The following is a 22,219-nucleotide window of genomic DNA, read 5'->3' as shown; positions in this document are numbered from 1 at the left end:
TAAATTCTGTAATTGTACCTCCCTTAACTCCTTCCCCTGGCAGCTCATTCCATCAACCACACTATAAGAAAACATTGCCCTTCAGGCCCTCTAATTCTTTCCCTCCTCTCTACGTCTACTTTTAGACTGCCCTATCCGGGGCAAAAGACTGACCATTCACCTTATCGATGCCCTTCATGATTTTATATACCTCTATTTGGTCACCCCACAGTCTCCTTAGCACCATGGACAAATTTCCAGCCTCTCTTTATAATTCAAGCCCTCCAGCCCTTGCAAATCTTTTCTGTGCCCTTTCTAGCTTAAGATCCATCCGAGAACTTGACACGGTACCCTAAATAATTTATGACACAAGTATTTTTGTTACAGAGTGCCTGAAAAGCAGAGGAGGGAGAAGTGGATACAATAGCAACTTTAAGGGACATTTAGACAGACATGTGAACAGGCAAGGAATAGAGGGAAATGGTGTACGTACAGGCAGATGGGAATAATGTAGATTGTCATCATTTTCGCTGCAGACATGGTGGGCAGTGGGGCCTGTTCCTGTATTATGCTGGATTAACTCAGCAGGACAGGCAGCATCTCTGGGGAGAAGGCATGGGTGATGTTTCGGGTCGAGGTCCTTCTTAAGACTCCTTCCTGTATTCTTTGTTCTATGCTTTCTTCAGGAATGACCCAAAGTACTTTTCTGGCCATTGTTTTTAGTTTAAAATTGTTGGTTCAGCTAAAGTAGGTAAAAATAATTTTTTGTGGCATGATATTACATGGCAGAATTTCAGTGCCTATCCAAATTTAAATTTAATGTTGCTTCTTCAACCGTGAAATCAGACCTGAAACTAATGAAGCTTGTACAAAAATATTTAAATTGCTATAAAATAATAATATCCATGAATAAGATGCACAAGGTTTACTCACTGAACAAATTTAACCATTGTGCTTTTTAGGATTGTTGAAAGGGCAGCAATATTTAAAAAAAAAAAAAGTAGAATCAGAGATCAGGATTCCATTACACAGAGATAATACTTTAATTCATTCATCGTTGAAAACATTAGCGACGCAGTGGTGCTGGTTTCCGATGGAAACGGTGACGGACGCACCACACATCTCTGTCCTCCAGTTCCTGCAGACTTCCGCCGCTGGAAGTATAGGAATTTGGTATGTGTGTGCTTTATCATCATTCCTTGCAATGCTATGTACGACAGTGATCGCAACTGGATGGCCGTTGGTTCGCTAGAAGCTCATCCGCTCTTTGACAGGTCTTGTTTTTGGTCCTGCTGGGGGTCCACAGCCCCCTCCTCACCTGGCAAACATGGTGGGGGAGACGGTTTAGTTGCCGACTATCAGACCATGGAGCAGGTAGCACGGGATTACAGGGTACCCGTGGCGGGGGGAACTCCCCTCGACCTGACACTTTAATGACTACAGCAATGTTCCTGCACTTCTAAACATGACATGCAAGTTGGGATACTGGACTTTCTTCATTAAAAAATGTAGACCAAACACTGGATTCTGCACGAATGTGTTGACAATATTAAAGCTTCCGCACAAATTGGAAGTAAACCTCTTGTTTACAGTTTGGTCAAGGTTACTGCATACTTGGCTTTTTTCAGTACCAGTTCCATCCAATGCCATCCGTTTATGGACTGCATTCTTCTGTACCCAGCGATCATTCTTTTGATCTTTAAAATCACACATTGGGAGAAGGATAATTTTCAATTTGCAGTAACATTAGCTCATCCCGCAATGCCAACTGCCATGTATGACTGCTATTTGAAGTTGTTCCAGCTGCTACATATCAGTCGGGAATTTTTATAAGAACAAAAAATCCTGCTCATTGTAGACAGCAGCTGAGGTGGATTCACCAGGATATCAACTGAGGTGCCAAGTGAGGGAAAACAAGGCCAAGGCAAAACTAGGAAATTAAAGGACAGGTGTGGAGGAAAGCAAATGACAAGGGATGTTTGGAGCAAAGGCAGGAAGGAAAGTGGGAAGTGAATGAGAATAAAGCCTAAAGTGTAGGGAAGAAAAGGCTTGGCCTTGAATAACATTTGTTAATTTATTCATTAGAGATTGCTTCTAACCCACGCTTCTTGCAGCAGCAGTTTCACTATATTCCAAATTGGGATTTCATTTGTGATCTCTCGACACAGCTCACTTTTTTTCTCCTGTTCTAACTTTGCTCAATTTTGATGCTGCTTAATATTTTTAGTCTGCATTTTAGTTCGTACATTTCTCTTGGGACAAAACTGGCTTCCCACTTTGACTACACCTCAGGATTAGACTTCTCCATAACTGCCTGCTTCCTTTTAATTTTTATCCCACTTTCGTTGTTCTCTATCAAATTTGTCTAGCAATCTTTACAGTCACATGCACTGCTTATGAATTTTGAGTGAGGAAGGCTTTGTTTCCACACCAGGTAAAGCAAAGGTATGTCAACAAGAACACAAATTGGAAACGTTTTGGAACATTTCGGAGGATCCACAACATTGTGTAACCTGAAGTATTCTTCCGTACTAGTCAAAATCAACTATTCTGCACCGAAGGCTTCTCCCATTCACTTTTATTTTGGTTGTGTATCTATCTAACTAAGATAGTTCAACTGAAGAAGGGTCTCGACCCGAAATGTCGCCTATTCCTTCGCCCCATAGATGCTGCCTCACCCGCTGAGTTTCTCCAGCATTTTTGTCTACCTAAGATAGTTCATTTGGTGTCTATCTTAGTTCATTTGGTGAGTGGGAAGGTGCCAGTCTAGATTAAACAACCTCTGTAAAAAATCACTGAACTGAAGCCGTAAATGCAATCTGTAATCGTTGTAATAATCAATGAAATGGCCAGGATAAACAACATGAAACATTGCTTACATCAACTAGTGTTGCTAATTAAGTGTATTAAGCTAACATGACATTGTCAAACAACAGATGTATAGTGTTTTACCATTGCCAGCGGGCAGACACACACTGTAAAACTGGAATGTCAATACACAAGGGCACAGACAAACACCACAATGTCCGAATGTCATTACTAGAGGCCACTAAACAGCCAAAGGCACGGACATGTCAATGACATGTGCAATATTAGAAGCAAAACAATGAGAAATCCATGAATTTGATTATTTTTAGTAGATGGTTTGAACAAATGTTATAATTTTGTAATATTTCTCCAGAGAGCAGAAATAAGTAACAGTCAGAATAGAATGATCTGAGGCAAATTTGGTGAATCGCAATTTGATGAGACACAAATCGTTTACTGAGCAACTTTAATACAATAAACCCCTGTTATAACGGGCCAAAGGGTGGGGGGAGGAGGGGGGAATGGTGTCCGTTATTGCCAGTTGTCTGCTATAATTGCGTAAGGGATTACTGAGTATGTGACTATCATTGTACAAGTAGTAGGAACATAGAACTGCAGGTGCTGATTAATACACAAAAGGACAAAGTGTTGGAGTAACAGCAGATCAGGCAGCATCACTGAAGAACATGGCTAGGCGACATTTTGGGTCAAAACCCTTCTTCAGACTCTCAGTCTGAAACTGTGCCTGGAATCGAGGTGAATTGAGGTGAGGATCAGTGGAGTATTTGGTGCAGTAAGGGTCGGTGATGGTGGCGACAGCAGCCGTGGCCTAGGAAGCTGTGAGGGCCGGTAGTGGCGATGGTGGATCTGGTCTGGAAGCAGCCGGGGAGGTGGTGTGGGCTGGTGTCGACAACTCCCGCCTGGTGGTGAAGGTTCGCAGATCCGACCTGGAAGTGACCCGGCTAGCGGTGGGGGCCAGGGGTGGTGTCGGCAGCCCAGCCTGGAAGCGGTCAGGGAGGAGGCGTCAGCTTGGGGTGCCGACAGCCCCCCCCGGCTGGGAAACAACCAGGGGGGAAGTGGGGATCAGGGTAGCTTTGGCAGCCCGGCCAGTGGTGAAAGCCAGTCCGCTATAACCAAATTCCATTTTAAAGAGGACTGTCATAACAAGGGTTTACTGTATATAGCACAAACAAGGTGCAGTACTGGAATGTTTCACTAGATGGCACAGAATGCAATGGAACGGTAGACATTATAAATTAAGCGTTGAGCTTGGGAATCTTCTTTACCCAAAGATAACTAGTATGGACAAGCAGTTCAATCCTAAAATTGTTATGTAGATGGTAGCACCTCTACTTTAAAAAAGATTCAGCATGGAACTGACTCTAACAAACTTCTACAGATGTTCTGTAAAAAGTATCCTGACTGGTTGCATCATGGCCTGATAAAGCATATTCCACAGCACAGGAATTCAAGAGGGAGCAAAGAGTAATGGACTTAGCCTGGTCCACTATCAAAAGCATCCACTAGAGACGCTGCCTGAAGAAGATGGCATCCATCGTCAAAGATAACGACCGTCCGTAATCTGCCATGCCTTCTCCTGCTGCGACCACTGGGCAAGATGTAGAGAGGCCTGACGTCCCACACCACCAGGCTCAGGAACGGATACTTTCCCAAAACTATCAGGCTCTTGAACAACCTGCACAACCCTAATCCTACTTCAACGAAAGAACATTACAGACCACCTCTTGCACTATTATGAACTTGTTTTCTAATTGTTTTGCACTAATGCCTTGTTATTTGCACACTTTATTCTTTTTGTTGTTTATGCGTAATTTCTGTATAATGTGTGTTTTTCTGTGTTGTCTGCATCTGTGCGCCCGTGATACTGCTGCACGCAAGATATCCACTGTATTGCACCTCACCATACTTGCGCATGTGACGCAACATAACGAGCAAAACACCGTACTGGAGGAACTCAGCGGTCCAGGCAGTATCTGTGGAGGGAATGAACAGATGACGTTTCAGATCACGACCCTTCTTCAGACTGATGGAGTAGGGGGCTCAAAACTGGAAAAGAGAGGTGGGGATGGGACAAAGTCTGGTAAGTGATAGGTGGATGCAGGTGAGGTGAGGGTTTGAATTTGTTTGGCATGGACTTGTAGGGCCGAGATGGCCTGTTTCCGTGCTGTAATTGTTATATGGTGTTATATGGTTATATGGTTGAATGGCAGATGGGTGGAATATGTGACAAAGGCTAGAGGAGGGAAAAATGGCAAAAGGTTATCAGATAAGGAGGAGAGAAATGTAAAGCTGGAGTGAGGGGCATGGTGGAAGGGGACAGGGGAAAGGAAAGGGGTGGATAAAAGATGAGACGGGGGCTCGGAGATGGGAGATAAGTGTATAAAGGAAGGGAAAGGGCGACGGTGGGACTGTTGGGAGATGGTGGGAGAAATAGGTGTGCACCTGGGTGTGTGCTGGGGGAGCAGTATTACTTAACATTGGAGAAAGCAATGTTCATACCGTTGGATTGTAAATTACCCAAGTAGAATATGTTTGCGTATGGCCTCACTCTGGCAATGGCGGCAGCCAAGCCAAAACAATCGGTGTGTGAATGAGAAAGTAGGGATAAAATGGTTGGCAAGCAGGAGATCCAGCAGGCCTAGGTGGATAAAGTGCGTGTTCAGCGCAATGGTCGCCTAGCCTATGCTTGGTCTCACTGATATAATGGAACCAATGTCCAAACTGTTGTCTGATAATGACTGATGTCTGAGGAAGGGTCCTGACCTGAAACATCATCTGTCCATCCCCTCCTCAGATGCTGCTTGACCCGCTGAATTCATCCAACACTTTGTGCTTTTGCTCAAGATTTCAGCATCTTGTGTCTCAACGTGACTAATATCATGCTGAACACAGCCCACTACCTTTTTCACTATCTGCCCTTCCCACCACTTGCACTTGCATTCCCCTGCTTTTGAAGCCCAAATAAGCCGATTCCACTCATCTGGCAGATATGTGACGAGGCAGAGAGGGCACTGAACAGCAAGTAGGCCTTGTGTCCAGAGAGGCCCAAGAGCCTCTGACAGTTCATTACCTGGCAATTGTAGCAAAAGGCTTTATTATACTTTTAAATATCTTTGATAGAGACATTTGTTAAAAAATAATGTTAAATTAATTTTTAAGTATGCCAAGAATACGTTGAGAACAGATTAACTCAAATACTAAAATAAAAAACAAAGTAAAGCATTCAGCCACTTCCACCAACTGAATGGCCTCATGTTAAATGAAAGGGATGACCTTTCATGTACCAGATATCTCTGGCATGAAGCTCAGTGTCAAATAGTGCCAGCACACTTCTGGGATTCTCTGTTCCACCAATGGCGAGTTCAGCAACAATGGAAAATCAGTCGAGCAATCGTATCTAATCTTGTTTTTCTAGAACTTCTAGGTTTGGTGGAGAATGCAAACAGCTGAGAGCCGGCACTCGGCAGGATAATTGGGCCTATAATCATTTTTTCCAGAGTCATTCAATTAATATTGCAATAAGACATGTAGATAAAAGCAGAATGTTTTCATGACTGTGGCTTCTTCACACCTATGAACAGGTTGAGTAACTTTTCATGAAGACTATCAATGCACCTCAAGAATTACCAACTCAGCACACAAACTAGACAATGAATTTATTGTCTGCTGTCATTGTCTCACCAGCATTGGGAGCTGTAACTCACTCAAGGATGATGCCAGATGCACCATATATTATGCAGGGAGGACAGATGTATGAATGGTGACCACATTGATATGGGTGATGGGAAAAGGAGAGCTTATTCACATTTAATGATTTTAATTGCACATTGGCTTTTAAATGTGTTTATAATAATTCTTGCAATAAATGGATATTTCTTCTTAAAATTATCGCCCATGCAAAAGTTTAATCTTCTCGCCAGCTGTTCATTCAAGCTGAACATGACTGTATGCAACTATTTGATAAAACCCCAACTCTAATTTCTTAGAAGTTTAAAGAGATTCAGCATGTCATCATAATATTAATTTATTAGCCAAGTGTGTTTTACAACATATGAGGGATTTGATCTGCCATACAGTCATACCAATAAAGAGCAACAAGACAACCAAATACATTTTTAACATGAACATCCACCACAGCGACCCCACCCCCCCCCACCCCCCCCCCCCCCCCCACATTCTTCGCTGGGAGGGACAGCAAAAAATAGTTCAATCTTCTTCCCTTCTTTGTTCTCCCGCACTCGGGGCACTCGAACCTTCGATTGTCAGGGCGATCTTGGCTCCCGCAGCCGGTGGTCGAGACCTCCCGCAGCGAGGGGACTTCCGAGTCGGGGCTGGTCAAACATCCTGCGGCTTGGAGCTTCCCGACATCAGTCTCTATCCGAGACTGTGAGCTCATCGATGTTGGATTCTGCAGGCCACGGTTGGAGCGTCGATCCCAGGCAAGGGATCGCAAGCTCTGATGGTAAGTCCACAGCCCCGCGGTGGGGCTCAAAGTCAGTCTCGAGCAAGGCCGCCAGCTCCATGATGTTAGGCCGCAGAGCGACCGGAGATACGATCCGGAAAAAAAATATCACTTCTCCGGCAAGGTAAAAGATAAAAAAAAGTTTCCCCCCGACCCCACCACCCACATAAAACAAACCAGAGAACATTAACACATACTCTTTAAAACACACTAAAAATAACAAAAAAGACCAAAGACAAACAGACTGTTGACGAGGTTGTGTCGCTGACGGCGCCACCCGGTGTTCCAATTACTCTAACAAACTTGTACAGATACTGGTACAGAAAGTATCCTCAATAGTAGCATCATGGCCTGGTTCAGCAATTCCAACACATAGAAACACAAAAGGCTGCCGAGAGTGCAGGACTTAGCCCAGTCCATTACGGGCACAGCCCCCCACACCATCTAAGAGATCTAATACGAGGTGATCCTCAAGACAACGGCAACTTTCATCAAGGATCCCTACCATCCAGACCATACTCCATTTTCATTGCTAGCATCAGGCAGGAATTACAGAAGTCCCACACCACCATTCAGGATCAGCTAGTTTTCTACAACCATCAGGTTCTTGAACCAATCTGCATTGCCCTAATCCGACCTTGGCAATGGAGTACTATGGACAGTATCATGGACACGCTTTCCTTTGTGCTCTACATGAATGTTTTCTTTTTAGCATAGTCTTTGTCTTTTCAGACGTAGAATTTAAGTGCAATTCAAACGTAATTTATGTTTTGGTGCGTCTAGGTCTATGTTCCTGCGATGCTTTTGCAAGTGAGATTTTCATTGTAATTATACTCAACATTAAATTAAACAAATTTAATTTCTTTCTTTCAACCTGCCGAAATGTTGAACAAAGTATTTCTCGCTTTCAAGCTCGATTACGCCACTCCACTCATTGCCATTAAATGTCCTATTAAACCTATAAAAACTTAAACTCAACCAAATCTTTATCTATCTTGACATGTTTTCATCTGCCAATCAACTGATTTTTGACAAACACACAAAAACTCAATTCCCCAACTTGAATTCAAATCATTGCACTCATGTATAAAACCTCCTGATGACTTTTTGGCTCTCATTCATTTCTCAACTTCAACCTTGCAATGCCATTACTCGCCATCCTATGGCAAAGCCTCGGCCATTTTTGACCCATCCTCACAAAATCTTCCTCCAAATCTTTCCATATGTTCCCCTTTTCCCATCCGAAGCTTTCCTCAAAGCCAATCTTTGTGATCATAATTATTTCAACTTTGTTAACATTTCACCTTTTACCACCACATATTTTCTGCCTTTGCAAAGGCATTCTACTATTTACGGACGGTTCCTTGTCAGGTGATTTTAAATATTGTGCGGATAGGTTGGAGATGAATAGAAGTGCACAAATTGGTAAATTAAAATGCAGCAACATCAATGCAAGTCACTTTGTTCTTTGAAGACTATTTGTAATAAATTGTCTGCACACATTCTAAACTGCTGAAATCAAACTGTCACAAATGCCAAGTAGGACTTCCACAACACACACTGTGAAGCAGAACACAGGAAGTGAAGCGCATCATCACCAGTTCAACAATAATTGAACCAGAAGGATTGCACAAACATTCTGATGAAAATCCCAACTTCAGCAGCTGGACCACACTGCACATTTCTGCTACTGGGGCAGATTACATGGTATTTATGAACAAAGGAGTTGATCAGGTTATAGCTTCTCTCTTTACACAGTCCAGATGCAAACTACCAGACAGAAAATAAACAGATTTGTTGTCTGCAGGAAATCTTGCAGCATCAAGAGTATGATTTTCATACAAAACAGCATGTGGTAGCAATAATCAAAATGAAGTCAACATCAACTTTCCTACCATGACTGTAGCAGAGTAGGTACTCTTGACTGCAGGTGTATCGAAACAGGGGAAGAAAGATCTGTTACACACTGAGTGACCATGAGTGAAGAGGAATGGTTTGGAGTTTCCACTTGTTAATTCTGGATCCAGCCACCAGATCTGTGTGAAAGAAACATAAAATTGTAATCACAGACCACTTTAATGTCTTTTCAGCACATGTCATTTACTAAAACTCAAATTCATGCTTAAAAGAGTCAGAAACACACTAGATATTTGACAGTCGCTCCTCAAACCTGCTGCTGTTATTACGGAGAGTCGGCATGTCAAGGAGGACTCTCTCTAACTTCTACAGGTGCATAGTAGAGAGCATGCTGACCGGTTGCATTGTGGCTTGGTTCGGCAACTTGAGTGCCCAGGAGCGGAAAAGGCTACAAAAAGTTGTAAACACTGCCCAGTCCATCATCAGCTCTGATCTCCCTACCATCGAGGGGATCTATCGCAGTCGCTGCCTCAAAAAGGCTGGCAGCATCATCAAGGACCCACACCATCCTGGCCACACACTCAATTCTCCGCTACCTTCAGGTAGAAGGTACAGGAGCCTGAAGACTGCAACGTCCAGGTTCAGAAATAGCTACTTCCCCACAGCCATCAGGCTATTAACTGAAACAAATCTCTGAACACTAATAGACCATTATCTGTTTATTTGCACCTTATCTGCTTATTTATGGATGTGTGTATATATTTATATAATGGTGTATGGACTCACTGATATGATGTGTTCTGTATTCGTGCCTACTATATTCCGTTGTGCTGATGCAAAGCAAGAATTTCATTGTCCTATCTGGGACATATGACAATAAACTCTCTTGACTTGACTTGGTCTTGACTGTTCAGAGAGTCAGACCTGGAACCCATAATTTTATGTACGCATCAGTAGTATGATGGAGACCAAATGCTCAGCCAGACAGGCAGCATCTCTGGATAGAAGGAATGGGTGACGTTTCGGGTCAAGACCCTTTTTCAGACTGGAAGATTTCAGTTACGCTAGCATTTTGTGTCTATCTTCAATGTAAACCAACATCTGCAGTTCCTTCCTACATACTAATCAGAGTCTTTTTCTGTTTGTGTGCTTTTCATTGTCATTTCTTTGTGCTGTTGCATCATTTTCTTTGCATCAATAATCAGCCAGTGGAAATAAGCTTACATGAAATGATGCTTTGAATGCCAGCAGCAGACACTATTAAGAGAGAACTGGTACTGTAACATATTGTCTGAAGTGAACAGTGATTCACGCACTTTACCTCATCTTTAAACAAAACCAAAAGCATGAATAGCAGATGTCAAAGATTAATATTTTATATGACATTGGGAGATATACTTTAGTTGCAGGCACACAAACATCAGCTTCCACATGCTGGAAAACCTGAGTCAATAAAGAATACACCAAGAGAACTATATTCTGAATTGTATCTTTTCCTTTGCTCTATCCATTATACTCGAGTTTGACGATTGTATCTATGTATGGTATATATGATATATGATCTGTTTTACATGTAAAACAAAGCTTTCCACTGTACATGAGAAATAATAAAGTTAAACCTTTAAGCAATGAACAGGTGTTACCCTAGTAACAAGGTTAAATATTTAATTATTACACAGTCCAAATTAAAAGCTAAATTCATATTTTGAAAAATGGTTTCTAGTTAAATCCGCTACTATTGAATGTTTTCTGCGAAGTTTAGTATCATTAACTAAGGCAGATTTCTTACACCATCAACTTCCAATTATATTTTTGTTTAACATAGCAAATATGCTAAAGGCAATACAGAGAGGAACAATCAAACAAAATATGGTACAGCTATTTGTAAAGAATATCTTAGATTTTCCTGCAAGATACCAAGACATGCAATGGCTACTGCCATTAGTTCTCACTGTACCTGTCAAGAAGGCCAGAATTCACCCTTGAAAATAGAACTCCCATATGTTTTACTGCCTCGCAGCGCTGGAGACCTGGGTCCTGTGTGGAGTTTAGGGCCTGTACCACTTACTCATTTTTTTCGGTGACTTGCCGGCACCCGTCATAGTCGCAACCAGAAAAACGTACGACTACTTTGGGCGACTACTCACGACATAGTCGCGGGGTGATGCCTGTATGGTCGTGAGTAGTCGCCTAAAGAGTCGCCGAAAAAAAATCACGTAAGTGGGACAGGCCCGTTTGTATATTCTCTCTGTGATCTTGTGGGTTTCCTCCCACATCCCAAGGACATGGGGGTTTGTAGGTTAATTGGCCTCTGTAAATTGCCACGGGTGTTTAGGGAGTTGGTGGGATATCATGGAACTAGTGTGAACGAGTGATCGATGGTTGGCGTGGACTCGGTGGGCCGAGTAGTCTGTTTCCATGCTATATCTCTAAACAAAACTAAATGTTTAAATGGTGGCACAATGGTAGAGATGCTGCGGAGACCCAGGTTGAATCTGTTCTCCTGGCACATTGTGCACACTATCTGTACAAAGCTTGGACGTTCTCCCTCGGGACCGCGTGGGTCTTCTCTGGGTTCTCTGGTTTACTGCCACATTATAAAGATTTGCAGGTTTGTAAGTTAATTGGCTTCTATAAAATTGTCTCTAATGTATAGAACTAGTGTACAGGTGATCATTGGTCAGCATGGACTCGGTGGGGCTAAGAGCCTGTTTACACTCTGTATCTCAAACTAAATTTCCCAGTATTTAGTGGGAGATTTGTCCACTGAACCTGCTTCAGGATAGAAACAGGACCCACCTACTTTGGTTTAGCTTTAACATGGTGCAGGTTAAGACTACACTAATTTAAATGGCAAGGACTCTCTGCGAGGCAATTGTTTTACACACTTTTGATACATTGTGTTCATTTAAATTTAATGCAATCTTGTTGAAGTTTTCTATTGTTTTCAAGCATTTTGTTTTTAATTTTAATTGTGAGATTAATTTTTTGTGAGTTTTGAAAGTGTATGAAAGTCAGGTATATTGACAGTTCTGACAGTTGCTAAATGTGTGAGAAAGACTTGGCTCTCAAGGGATTTCTATGGACGTTGTGCCATTTAAAATTGAAAGAACTAATCACTATGGAGGTGTCTTAATTCTGGAATATGCCATCAAAAAATTAATTGCAGGTAAGTGTGGGCCAAATTATAAAATATGGTTTACGTGGTTTAAAAAAATGAGGAGCACTTTTGTTACGTTTAAAACAGAAATGTATCAAAGCAGGTAGGTCCTGTAGAATTGTCTCAGTTCCTCTCAAGAAGTTGTGAATGTGTGCTCCACCCACACCAGACAGCACCAATGTGCACATTGGTGGTTACATTATACATAAAGAACATTGGAGTTTGATAAAAACTAATAGCCCTGTCCCACAGTACGAGCTCATTCCAAGAACTCTCCCGAGTTTAAAAAAAATCAAACTCGGGGTAAGCACGGAGAATGAACGTTGGGGGTACGTCGGAGCTCGGGGACGTCTCTTAGCGGCTAGTAACGCTAACGGCAGGTAGTCAGGAAGACTCGCTAACGGCAGGTAAGCACGGTAAGACTTGTGAAGATTTTTCAACATGTTGAAAAATGTCCACGAGAGCCCAGAGTACTGACAAGTGGCCATTACCATAAATCTCCGAGTTCGAATCAGGGCAAACTCGGGAGAGCTCTTAGAATGAACTCGTACCGTGGGACAGGGGTTTATGGCTGCAATTCAGAAACGTGTATATGCTTGAATGAGTGCGGAGTGTTATAACGTCAACCAAGTGCCTTGCTTAAAAAAGGTGTCATTGGGTGACTGACGTTATTAACTACTCTAATACAAGAAAGTAAAGAATATAACACAAAAATATTTTCAGCACAAGCCTATAATCGTAACAATTACTCAAAAGCAAGGATCGCTTCTGAGTATTTTTATCATTATCAAATTACAAAAAACTGGAATAAATTGAAATTTGAATTACTCCACTTTGTCAAGAAATAGACAATAGACAATAGGTGCAGGAGTAGGCTATTTGGCCCTTCGAGCCAGCACCACAACTCAATGTGATCATGGCTGATCATCCCCAATCAGTACCCCGTTCCTGCCTTCTCCCCCATATCCCCAAACTCCGCTATCTTTAAGAGCCCTATCTAGCTCTCTCTTGAAAGTATCCAGAGAACCGGCCTCCACCACCCACAGATCTCTGAAGCTCTTCTTGTACAAAGGGAAAACAGCGCAAATAAATCAAATGCAACGTTTCTATCAAATAAATCAAATTTACTTTTTTGATGGATAATTATGCCACATTACCAAAGACAATTGTCTGATCTCACAATTTTCATCCTATTTGCCCCAGAAAAGTTACAGAATGTATACATTTGCAATGAATGAGTATAGTAACTACAAGTGCAACTCCAGAAATTCCCAGTGTTAGCGATCATGTCTTGTAAATGCTTACATCAAATCTGAATTTAATAACAAAGTAAAGCCCATTTTCTGTAACCTCTTTAATTATAATTCTACACAAAGTGGATCAATCTGTCACTGGGATCTGTTTCAGCATTGAGTTAGGCCAGGCGAAATGCATCTCTTCTACATTTAGCCAACTGATTATGTATCAGGCAGCATGATTTCTGCTTTCTACCCTTAATTAAAACAGAAGGGTCACAATCTGAACACAGTGTGTAATCAATCAGCAGTTTACAATTATAATGATGATATCATTAGGAAGATTTATGCTATCAGTCCCCATCATAAACGTGTTCAGCGAAATGATCGCCCAATCTATGTTTGGTCTCACTGCTGTATAACAGTCCACGGGAGATTGCCAGGTGGGTCAGATATTAGAGTCCAACGCATACAGTAGGTGAGGTTGGAGGCAAGTGAACCTCTGCCTAACCTGAAAGAACTGTCGGAGGCAAGGTCCCTAGACAGAGTCGATGGAGGAGGTATAGGGACAGGTGTTGCATCTCATGCGGTTTCAGGTGTACCTTCCATTTGCACATCCTCCAACCTCATCTACTGTATGCGTTGGACTCTTATACACCGGCGAGACCAAACGTAAACCGGGTGATTGTTTCGCGAACACCTTCGCTCAGACTGTCTGAACCTACCTAATCTCCCGGTTGCCAAACATTAATTCACCTTCCCATTCCCACAATGACCTTTCTGTACTGGGCCTCCTCCATTTTCAGAGTGAGGCTAAATGCAAATTGGAGGAACAGCATCTCATATTTTGCTTGGGCAGCTTACAACCCAGTGGTATGAATATGGATTTCTCCAACTTCAAGTAACCCCTGCATTCCCTCTCCCTCCATCTCTCCCCCACCTAAGTCAGACTAGCTTCAAAGTCGTCTTGTTGAGTCTCATTGTCTGTACTCATTCTCACCTAGCAAACAGCTAACAATATCCTGTTTCCTTTATCATCATTACTTTTTTCCATATCTTTCATTCATTCGTTCTATATATCTCTACATCACCATCCATATCTCTCCTTTCCTTCCCCCTCCCACCCCCCGAATCTGAAGAAGGGTCTCGACCCAAAACGTCACCCAAAAGTCCTTTTCTCCAGAGATGCTGTGTGAACTGCTGAGTTACTCCAGTTATTTGTGTCTATTTTTGTTAATTGTACACCAGAGGACTCCAATAAATTCCTTAAACAAGGAACTGCAGATGCTGGAATACAAAAAACAGACACAAAGTGTGTCTCAGTGGATCAGGCAGAATCTCTGAAGAACATGGATACGTGATGTTTTAGGTCTGAAGAAGAGTCCCGACCCAAAACATCACCTATCCATGTTCTCCCAAGATGCTGCTTGGCTCTGGCACTTTGTGTCTTCTTTTCCCCCAGTGAATCCCTTATTCTACTTTTAATAAACTTGAGATCACCCAAAACTGTCATGGTCACACCATTCCGTTCATCTATCACCTACATTGGCTCCTAGTTAAGTAACACTCCTTTTTTTCAAATTCTTCCATGCTCTTGGCCATCCTAACTTTGCAAACGCCTTCAAATATAACGCTCCAAAATAATTCTGCTCAGAATTTAATCAGCCCACCATTGGCAGTCTTCCACTCAGTAATTTCCTCTCTGACCTTGTTACCACTTTGTTCCACTTTTTTTTCCCTTTAAGATTGTCATTTTTCCCAAAGCTGCATTTTCTAACTTCCATTTGTATGATAAATGTTATGGCACAGTAGGAGTCTGATTTAGCCCTTGTGTGCCTTCCCCCCATAACCATATAACCATATACTCCTGCTAATTATTTTCCTGGTGCTAATCCAATTTCCTTTCCATAGCTTTAACTGACTGTTTCCATCATCAGCCTGCCAAAGATATCCATAATCAATGATGGCAGGCAATGGATGGTGTCTGCTTGTATTTTAACAAAGTATATGATAAAGTTCCCAAGGTAGGCTGATTGAAAAGAGTAAGATGCACAGGATTTACCGTAACTTGGTCATATGGATTCAGAGATAGACTCAAAATGCTGGAGTAATTCAGCAGCGGGCCAGGCAGCATCTCTGGAGAGAAGGAGTGGGTGACGTTTCGGGTCGAGACCCTTCTTCAGACTCGGTCTCGACCAGAAACATCACCCATTCCTTCTCTCCAGAGATGTTGCCTGGCCCGTTGAATTACTCCAGCTTTTTGTGTCGATCTTTGGTTTAAACCAGCATCTGCAGTTCTTTCTTACACATATGGTTTCAGATGTTGTTTCTAACAGACAACAGAGGGTTTTGATAGAAGAAAGTTATTATCGCTGGGGGTCTGTGACCAGTGGAATTCCGCAAACATCTGTGCTGGGATTTCTGTTGTATGTGATGTATATAAATGACTTGCATGTAAATATAGGTGAGTTAGTTTGTACGTTTGCAGATGACACCAAGGTTGCTGAAGTTGTGGACAACAAGGAAGGCTGTCAAAGTATACAGTGGGATATAGATCAAATGCAAAAATGGACAGACATGGTAGACTTTAATCTGAGCAAGTGTAAGGTATTGCACTTCGAGAGGTTGAATGTTCGGGGAAGGTACAAGTTTGATGGTTAGACCCTTAATAGCACTGATGTGCAGAAAAATCTTGGGTTCCAGGTCCATAACTCCCTGGAAGTAGCCACACGCATAGATAGTGTTAAAGAGCCTTGTGGTATGCTCAAGGCACAAGGAACTGCAGATGCTGGATGAAATCTTGAGTAAAACACAAGTGTTGGAGTAGCTCAGTGGATCAGGCAGCGTCTTACCCAAGAACATGGACAAGCAACATTTCAGATCGGGATTCTTCTTAAACTGATTTTAGCAGGAGGGAGAAAGTTGGAAAAGAGGAGGGGCAGGCAAGTGATACAGTGGTACAGTGGATACAGGCGAGGGGGGCATAATTGGCAGATGGGTGGACAAAGGCGAAGAAGAGAGGAATGTAAAGCTAGAGGAAGGGATATGTGGAAGAGTCAGGCTGGGAGGGTTAAGAGGAGCAGATCGCGGGAAAAATGCGTGCGTGCCTGGGTGGGGTGAGGAGGGGGGGGGGGGGGGAGGAAACAGGAAAGTGAGGGGGAAAAAAAAGGGAGGTGCTATCTAAAATTGGAGAATTCAATGGTCATACTGTTAGGTTATAAGCTACCCAAGCGGAACATGAGGTGCTGTTCTTCCAGCTAGCATGTGGCCTCATTCTGGCAATAGATGAGGTCCAGGACAGAAAGATCAAGATGAGAATTTGAAGGGGGGTTATAATGGTTAGCAGCCAGAAGATCCAGCAAGCCTCCGTGGACCAAACGCAAGTGTTCGACAACACAGTCGCCTAATTTACGCTTCATTTCGACAATGTAAAGGAGGCCACACATGTGAACCTCTGCCTCATCTGGAACGACTGATGGGGTCCCTGGATGGATGCGAGGGAGGAGTGATGTCACATCTCCTGTGGTTGCCGGGGAAGTAACTGGGAACGAGGGGGTTGGATGGAAAAGGATAATGAACCAAGGAGATGCAGAGGGATTGATCTCTGCCGAAAGTGGAAAAGGGTGAGAGTGGGAAGATGTGACTGGTGGTGGGATCACGTTGAAGGTGGTGAAAATGTCGGAGAATGATGTGTCGGATGCAGAGGCTGGGGGAATGTGAGGACCTGGGGAACTCTATCCACGTTCTGTCTAGGGGCAGCAAGGCCAGGAGCTGAAATGTAGTATACAAAGGCGACACGAATGAGAGGTCCAACTACAACGACGGTGGCAAAACCATGTTCACTGATGAAAGAGGACCGGAGACAGAGAAATTGAGAGTGGGATGGTGTCCTTGAAGAGGCAGGTGGGAGGAGATGTAGTTCAGATACCTGTGGGAATCAGTGGTTTATAGTTTAGTCTAGGATGGAGACGAAGAGATCAAGAAAAGCCATTGATCGGGGGATTGAATATAAGAGTTAGGAAGACATGATTCGACTCAAAAATACATTGGTTAGATTGCATTTAGAGTATTGCATCCAGTTTTGGCTGCCCATGAGGAGATGAGGAGAGCGCGCTATAAGAGGTTTGCTAGAAAGCTGTCTGGATTAGGGGATATAAATTAAAAGGAGAGAATGGACACACGGATTGTTTTCTCCAGAATGTCAGAGTTTGAGGGGAGACCTGATAGAAGTAAATACAAGTATGAGTGGCATAGATAGGATAGACAGTCAGAATCTTTTTTCCAGGATGGAATGGTCAAAGACTAGAGGGAAAATGTTTAAGGTAAAAGGGGCAATGTTTAATGTAGATGTGCAGGGCAAGTTTTTTTTCCACAGGTACCTGGAACACACAGCCAGAGATGGTTGTGGTGGTAGATACGATAATGATATTTATAAAGCTTTTAGATTGGCACATGGATATGCAGGGAATGGAGTGATATGGATCATATGCAAGCATTAGGTTATCTTGGCATTGTGTTTATCATACATATTGTGGGCCAAAGAGCCTATTCTTGTGCTGTACTTTTCTATAAGCGCTTCAAATATAAAAGTAATTTTCCTCTCTGACCTTTCACCAAACACCTGGCATTTGTGCCTCTTTGTCCGCGGATAATTTGCTGATGGGAATATGTTCTCTGTACAGTTATCCTATGGTGAACACATGTACTTCCTCTGTAGCGTAAGACTAGATTCGGATGCCTATTTTTGTATTGTGCTGCCGGCACAAAAAAGCTGGGGAAACTCAGGTGAGCAGACTATGGGGGGAAATAGGCCCGTGTTACGAAACCCTTCTTCATGGGGATAGAGGGTGGCGCGGGGTTGAAGGAAGTAAAAGGGGGGGGAGGACCCGAGGGCTGGTGGGAGGAGACCTCTCGAGGGTAAGAGGAGGAGACAACAAGGGCTAACCTGGGAGAATTCAATGTGCAAGCCAGCAGGCCCTGGGAATGGTGCTGTTCCTCCAATTTTCCGGTGTTGCAGCTCTGGCAACGGAGGCCCAGGACAGAGAGGTCGGATTGGGAATGGGAGGGGGAGTTGAAGTGCTGAGCCACCGGGAGTTCAGGTAGGTTATTGCGGACTGAGCGGAGGTGTTTGACGAAACAATCGCCCAACCTCCGCTTGGTCTCACTGATGTAGATCAGCTGACATCTAGAGCAGCGGATGCAGTAGATGAGGTTGGAGGAGATACAGGTGAACCTCTGTCGCACCTGGAACGACTGCTTGGGTCCTTGAATGGAGTCGAGGGGGGAGGTAAAGGGACAGGTGTTGCATTTCTTGCGGTTGCAACGGAAAGTGCCCGGGGGAGGGGAAGTGGACGGGAGTGAAGAGAAGAATTGACAAGGGAGTGGGTGGGGAGCGGTTTTTTTTGCGGAAGGCAGACATGGGGGGTGATGGGAAGATGTGGCGAGTGGTGGGGTCACGTTTGAGGTGGCGAAGATGACGGATGACTATTTGTTGTATTTGCCGGCTGGTGGGGTGAAAGGTGAGGACTAGGGGGACTCTGCCCTTGTTACGAGTGCGGGGATGGGGAGAGAGAGCAGTGTTGTGGGGTATGGGAGAGACCCTGGTGGGAGCCTCATCTATGGTAGAGGAGGGGAACCCCCGTTCCCTGAAGAATGAGGACATTTCAGATGCCCTGGTGTGAAACACCTCATCCTGGAGCAGATGCAACGTAGGCGGAGGAATTGGGAGTAGGGGATGGAGTCCTTACAGGAAGCAGGGTGGAAAGAAGTGTAGTCCAGATAGCCATGGGAGTCAGTGGGTTTATAGTGGATGTCGGTCAGAAGTCTATCACCTGCGATGGAGATTGTGAGGTCAAGGAATGGTAGGGAAGTGTCGGAAATAGTCCAGGTGTATTTGAGTGCCGGATGGAAGTTCGTGGTGAAGTGGATGAAGTGAGTCAGTTGTGTGTGGGTGCAGGAGGTGGCACCAAGGCAGTCGTCGATTTAACGGAGGCAGAGGTCGGGGATGGGGCCCTAGTACGTATTGAACAAGGATTCTCTATTGTGCTTCCTGATGAACTGCATTAAATTATAGTTTACCTCTGTCTCAGCGCAATAAACGAATGAACCACCATGACCCTGTGCACATTATCAGATCGCCTCTCAACTTTCTTTACTCCAACTAGACGATCTCCTGCCTCACCTTCCTAAATTAAATCCGTCATCCCAGCAAACATTTTTATTCATCTTTTCTGAGACTTCCATATCGTGTAGTCACCAGAATTACCTCTGCTGTGATCTAACTAGTGATGTGAAGGTTTGACACGGCCGCTCTGCATTGCTGTTCATCTCGCCTTATGTGGAGCAAAATAAGTTAAGGAAAATGTACAATCAAATCATACGTCAAAAATTAATCTCAGGGCAGCTGGAATATAAAGGGGAGGAAGTTAAATCTGAAGAATGGTCCCAACCCGAAACGCTGCCTATCTATGTTCTCCAGAGAAGCTGCCTGACCCACTGAGTTACTCCAGCACTTTGTGTCCTTTTGTGTAAACCAACATCTGCAGTTTCTTGTTTCTAAGATCTATTTCATTTGGGTTGAGCCTTGTCAGGCCCCACGTGAAATTTCACATTTTCCGTATTAAAACCATGGAGTAAGTGGGTACAATGCAGATTCATCAAAATAATGGATATAATAGAAGAAAGGTATTTACAATGCTATAAGAATTAGGCAGGATGTATATTGAACAAAAATGTCCTCTAGAGCAAATGACAGGGTAATCTTCTATATTACTAAAAGTCTGATCTTGACCACTTCCTGTTGTTCTGTATATTGATTTTAGAAAAATCGCTGCCACTTACGGCTGTGATTTGTGGCCAATCTTACTCAGAGTCCCCCTCCGCTGTGCAGGACAAGAGGATTTTTCCCATCGATGAAAAATAAAAGAGTTATTAGTGTTTAAAAAATATTGAGGTTCTCTCTCCTGAAGGCCATGCCCCTTCCGGAAATAAAACTCGGAAGCGTTGAGTGCCTCAGTCAGTCTCTGCAAGATGGGGAAGTGAGAGGGTCACGTCTCTCAGTCTGAACTGTGAATAACACTGAACACATGCCTACTAAACTGTGAGTGGTTTTACTGAACTGTCAGTGCGCACAATGTGGTTTGAAAATATAGCTTGGAAATGCTAAAACTGTGTTGCCTTTGGTTTGGAAATGCTAAAGCTGTGTTGCCTTTGGTTTTCGAAATGCTAAAAATGCTAAATCTGTGTTGCCTAATTAAAGTTGCCTGGCCTAATTAAAGTTACCTGGCCTAATTAAAGTTGCCTTGCCTAATTAAAGTTGCTTTGCCTTTTATATAATTAAAAGTCTGATCTTGACCACTTCCTGTTTGCGCTTTATATTGATTTTAGAAAAAACGCTACCACGTACGGCTGTGATTTATGGCCATCTTACTCAGAGTCCCCCTCCGCTCATCAGGTGCCGAGGATTTTTCCCATCGAGTTATTAGTGTTTAAAAAATGTTGCGATTCTCTCTCTTGTCAATCACACCATTATAGTCCCTCCCCCATTCTGATGGGAGGGGGGGGGAGGGACTATAAAACCCAGATGTGTGGGCGTGGCTCAGCCTCTGCAAGATGGAGGAGGGGGAGGTCACGACTCGCTGTCTTTAGTGGCCTTGCACCCTGCTTGAAATGGTATGAAACTGCACTTGAATTTGGTGGCCTTGCACCCCGTTTGAAATGGAATTTCAAGGAATAGCCGTGAGTGAGAGAGCTGCCAGCACAACAGGCTTGAGTGACTGAGCCTCCAGCCCAAGAATCCATTTGCCCCACAATGTCCATTCTAGCCCTCTGGAAACCAGTCCCTTCAGCCCACAACACCCATACTAGCGCTCCAGAAAGCCCCCCCACTGGCCACCAATATTGGAATTGGTGGAGAGGTGGAATATTGCGTTGGGGGGGCCAGCCCTCCCGTGTGATGCTGGGACCCAACGGGTCCCACTTAGTCTAGTGTATTTTAAAATTAGAGATAAACCAATGAAGAACAAAATTTGGGACCCCTTACTCACGCAAAGACTAACAAATTGGAATCCTTTCTATAACCCCGAGACAAGACCAGCATATGACGATATTAGAAGCTTTTGTCCAAGATTTGTTGCTAGGTTAGAATTACCAGAAAATTAATCAAAGTTGGGCAAACAGAATTCAAGCAGAAATACACTGATATACTAATAAAGCAGGTTCGAGGGGCAGTCTATTCCCCTACTCTAGTTATTTCAAGAATTTGAATAGAATTGTTTGTCAGTGATGTTGCACGGCAAGACTCACACATGGAGCTCAGTGTATTATAAATTAGCACAATTGAGCCATGAAGGGGAGTTGGATAGTAGGCAGTTTGATTGGTTGCATTTCAATTTTAATATCAAACTAGTTTTCTAGGATGGTTAGTGAAGTAGGGAAGAGATGTCCATAGGATATCCTGATACAGGTGGGAACTTTTTAAGTTATAGTCAATTTTCCCACCGCACTTAGTCAGAGCTTCTGGGTGTCGACTTCATGCTCCCCACAATAGAACACATCAGAATGAGGCTTCTAGTCTGGAAATATTACAATTAAAAGTGTTTTATTTAAGTCAATAGTTCAGATCGATTTCCAGTTTCAACATAATAAAATTCAAAGACAGAATTACTTTAGGATCACAAGAACCAAAGAAATATAATC

The 22,219-nt window shown here is 43.3% G+C and overlaps 1 protein-coding gene across 2 annotated transcripts in view; it reads right to left on the bottom strand.

Moving 5' to 3' along the window:
- The window catches only part of rnpepl1 (arginyl aminopeptidase like 1), a 62,006-nt gene that overhangs the window by 37,620 nt on the left and 2,167 nt on the right, over positions 1–22,219 (bottom strand). For both annotated transcript variants that reach the window (XM_055645413.1, XM_055645414.1), the window contains exon 2: positions 9,166–9,306. In XM_055645413.1, coding sequence (XP_055501388.1) covers positions 9,166–9,306 — 141 coding nt within the window. The remainder of the gene's footprint in view (positions 1–9,165; positions 9,307–22,219) is intronic.

The sequence above is a fragment of the Leucoraja erinacea genome, chromosome 14 (assembly GCF_028641065.1).
Source record: "Leucoraja erinacea ecotype New England chromosome 14, Leri_hhj_1, whole genome shotgun sequence".
NCBI classification, from domain to species: Eukaryota; Metazoa; Chordata; class Chondrichthyes; order Rajiformes; family Rajidae; genus Leucoraja; species Leucoraja erinaceus.
This window is presented reverse-complemented; position numbering and strand designations above follow the sequence as displayed.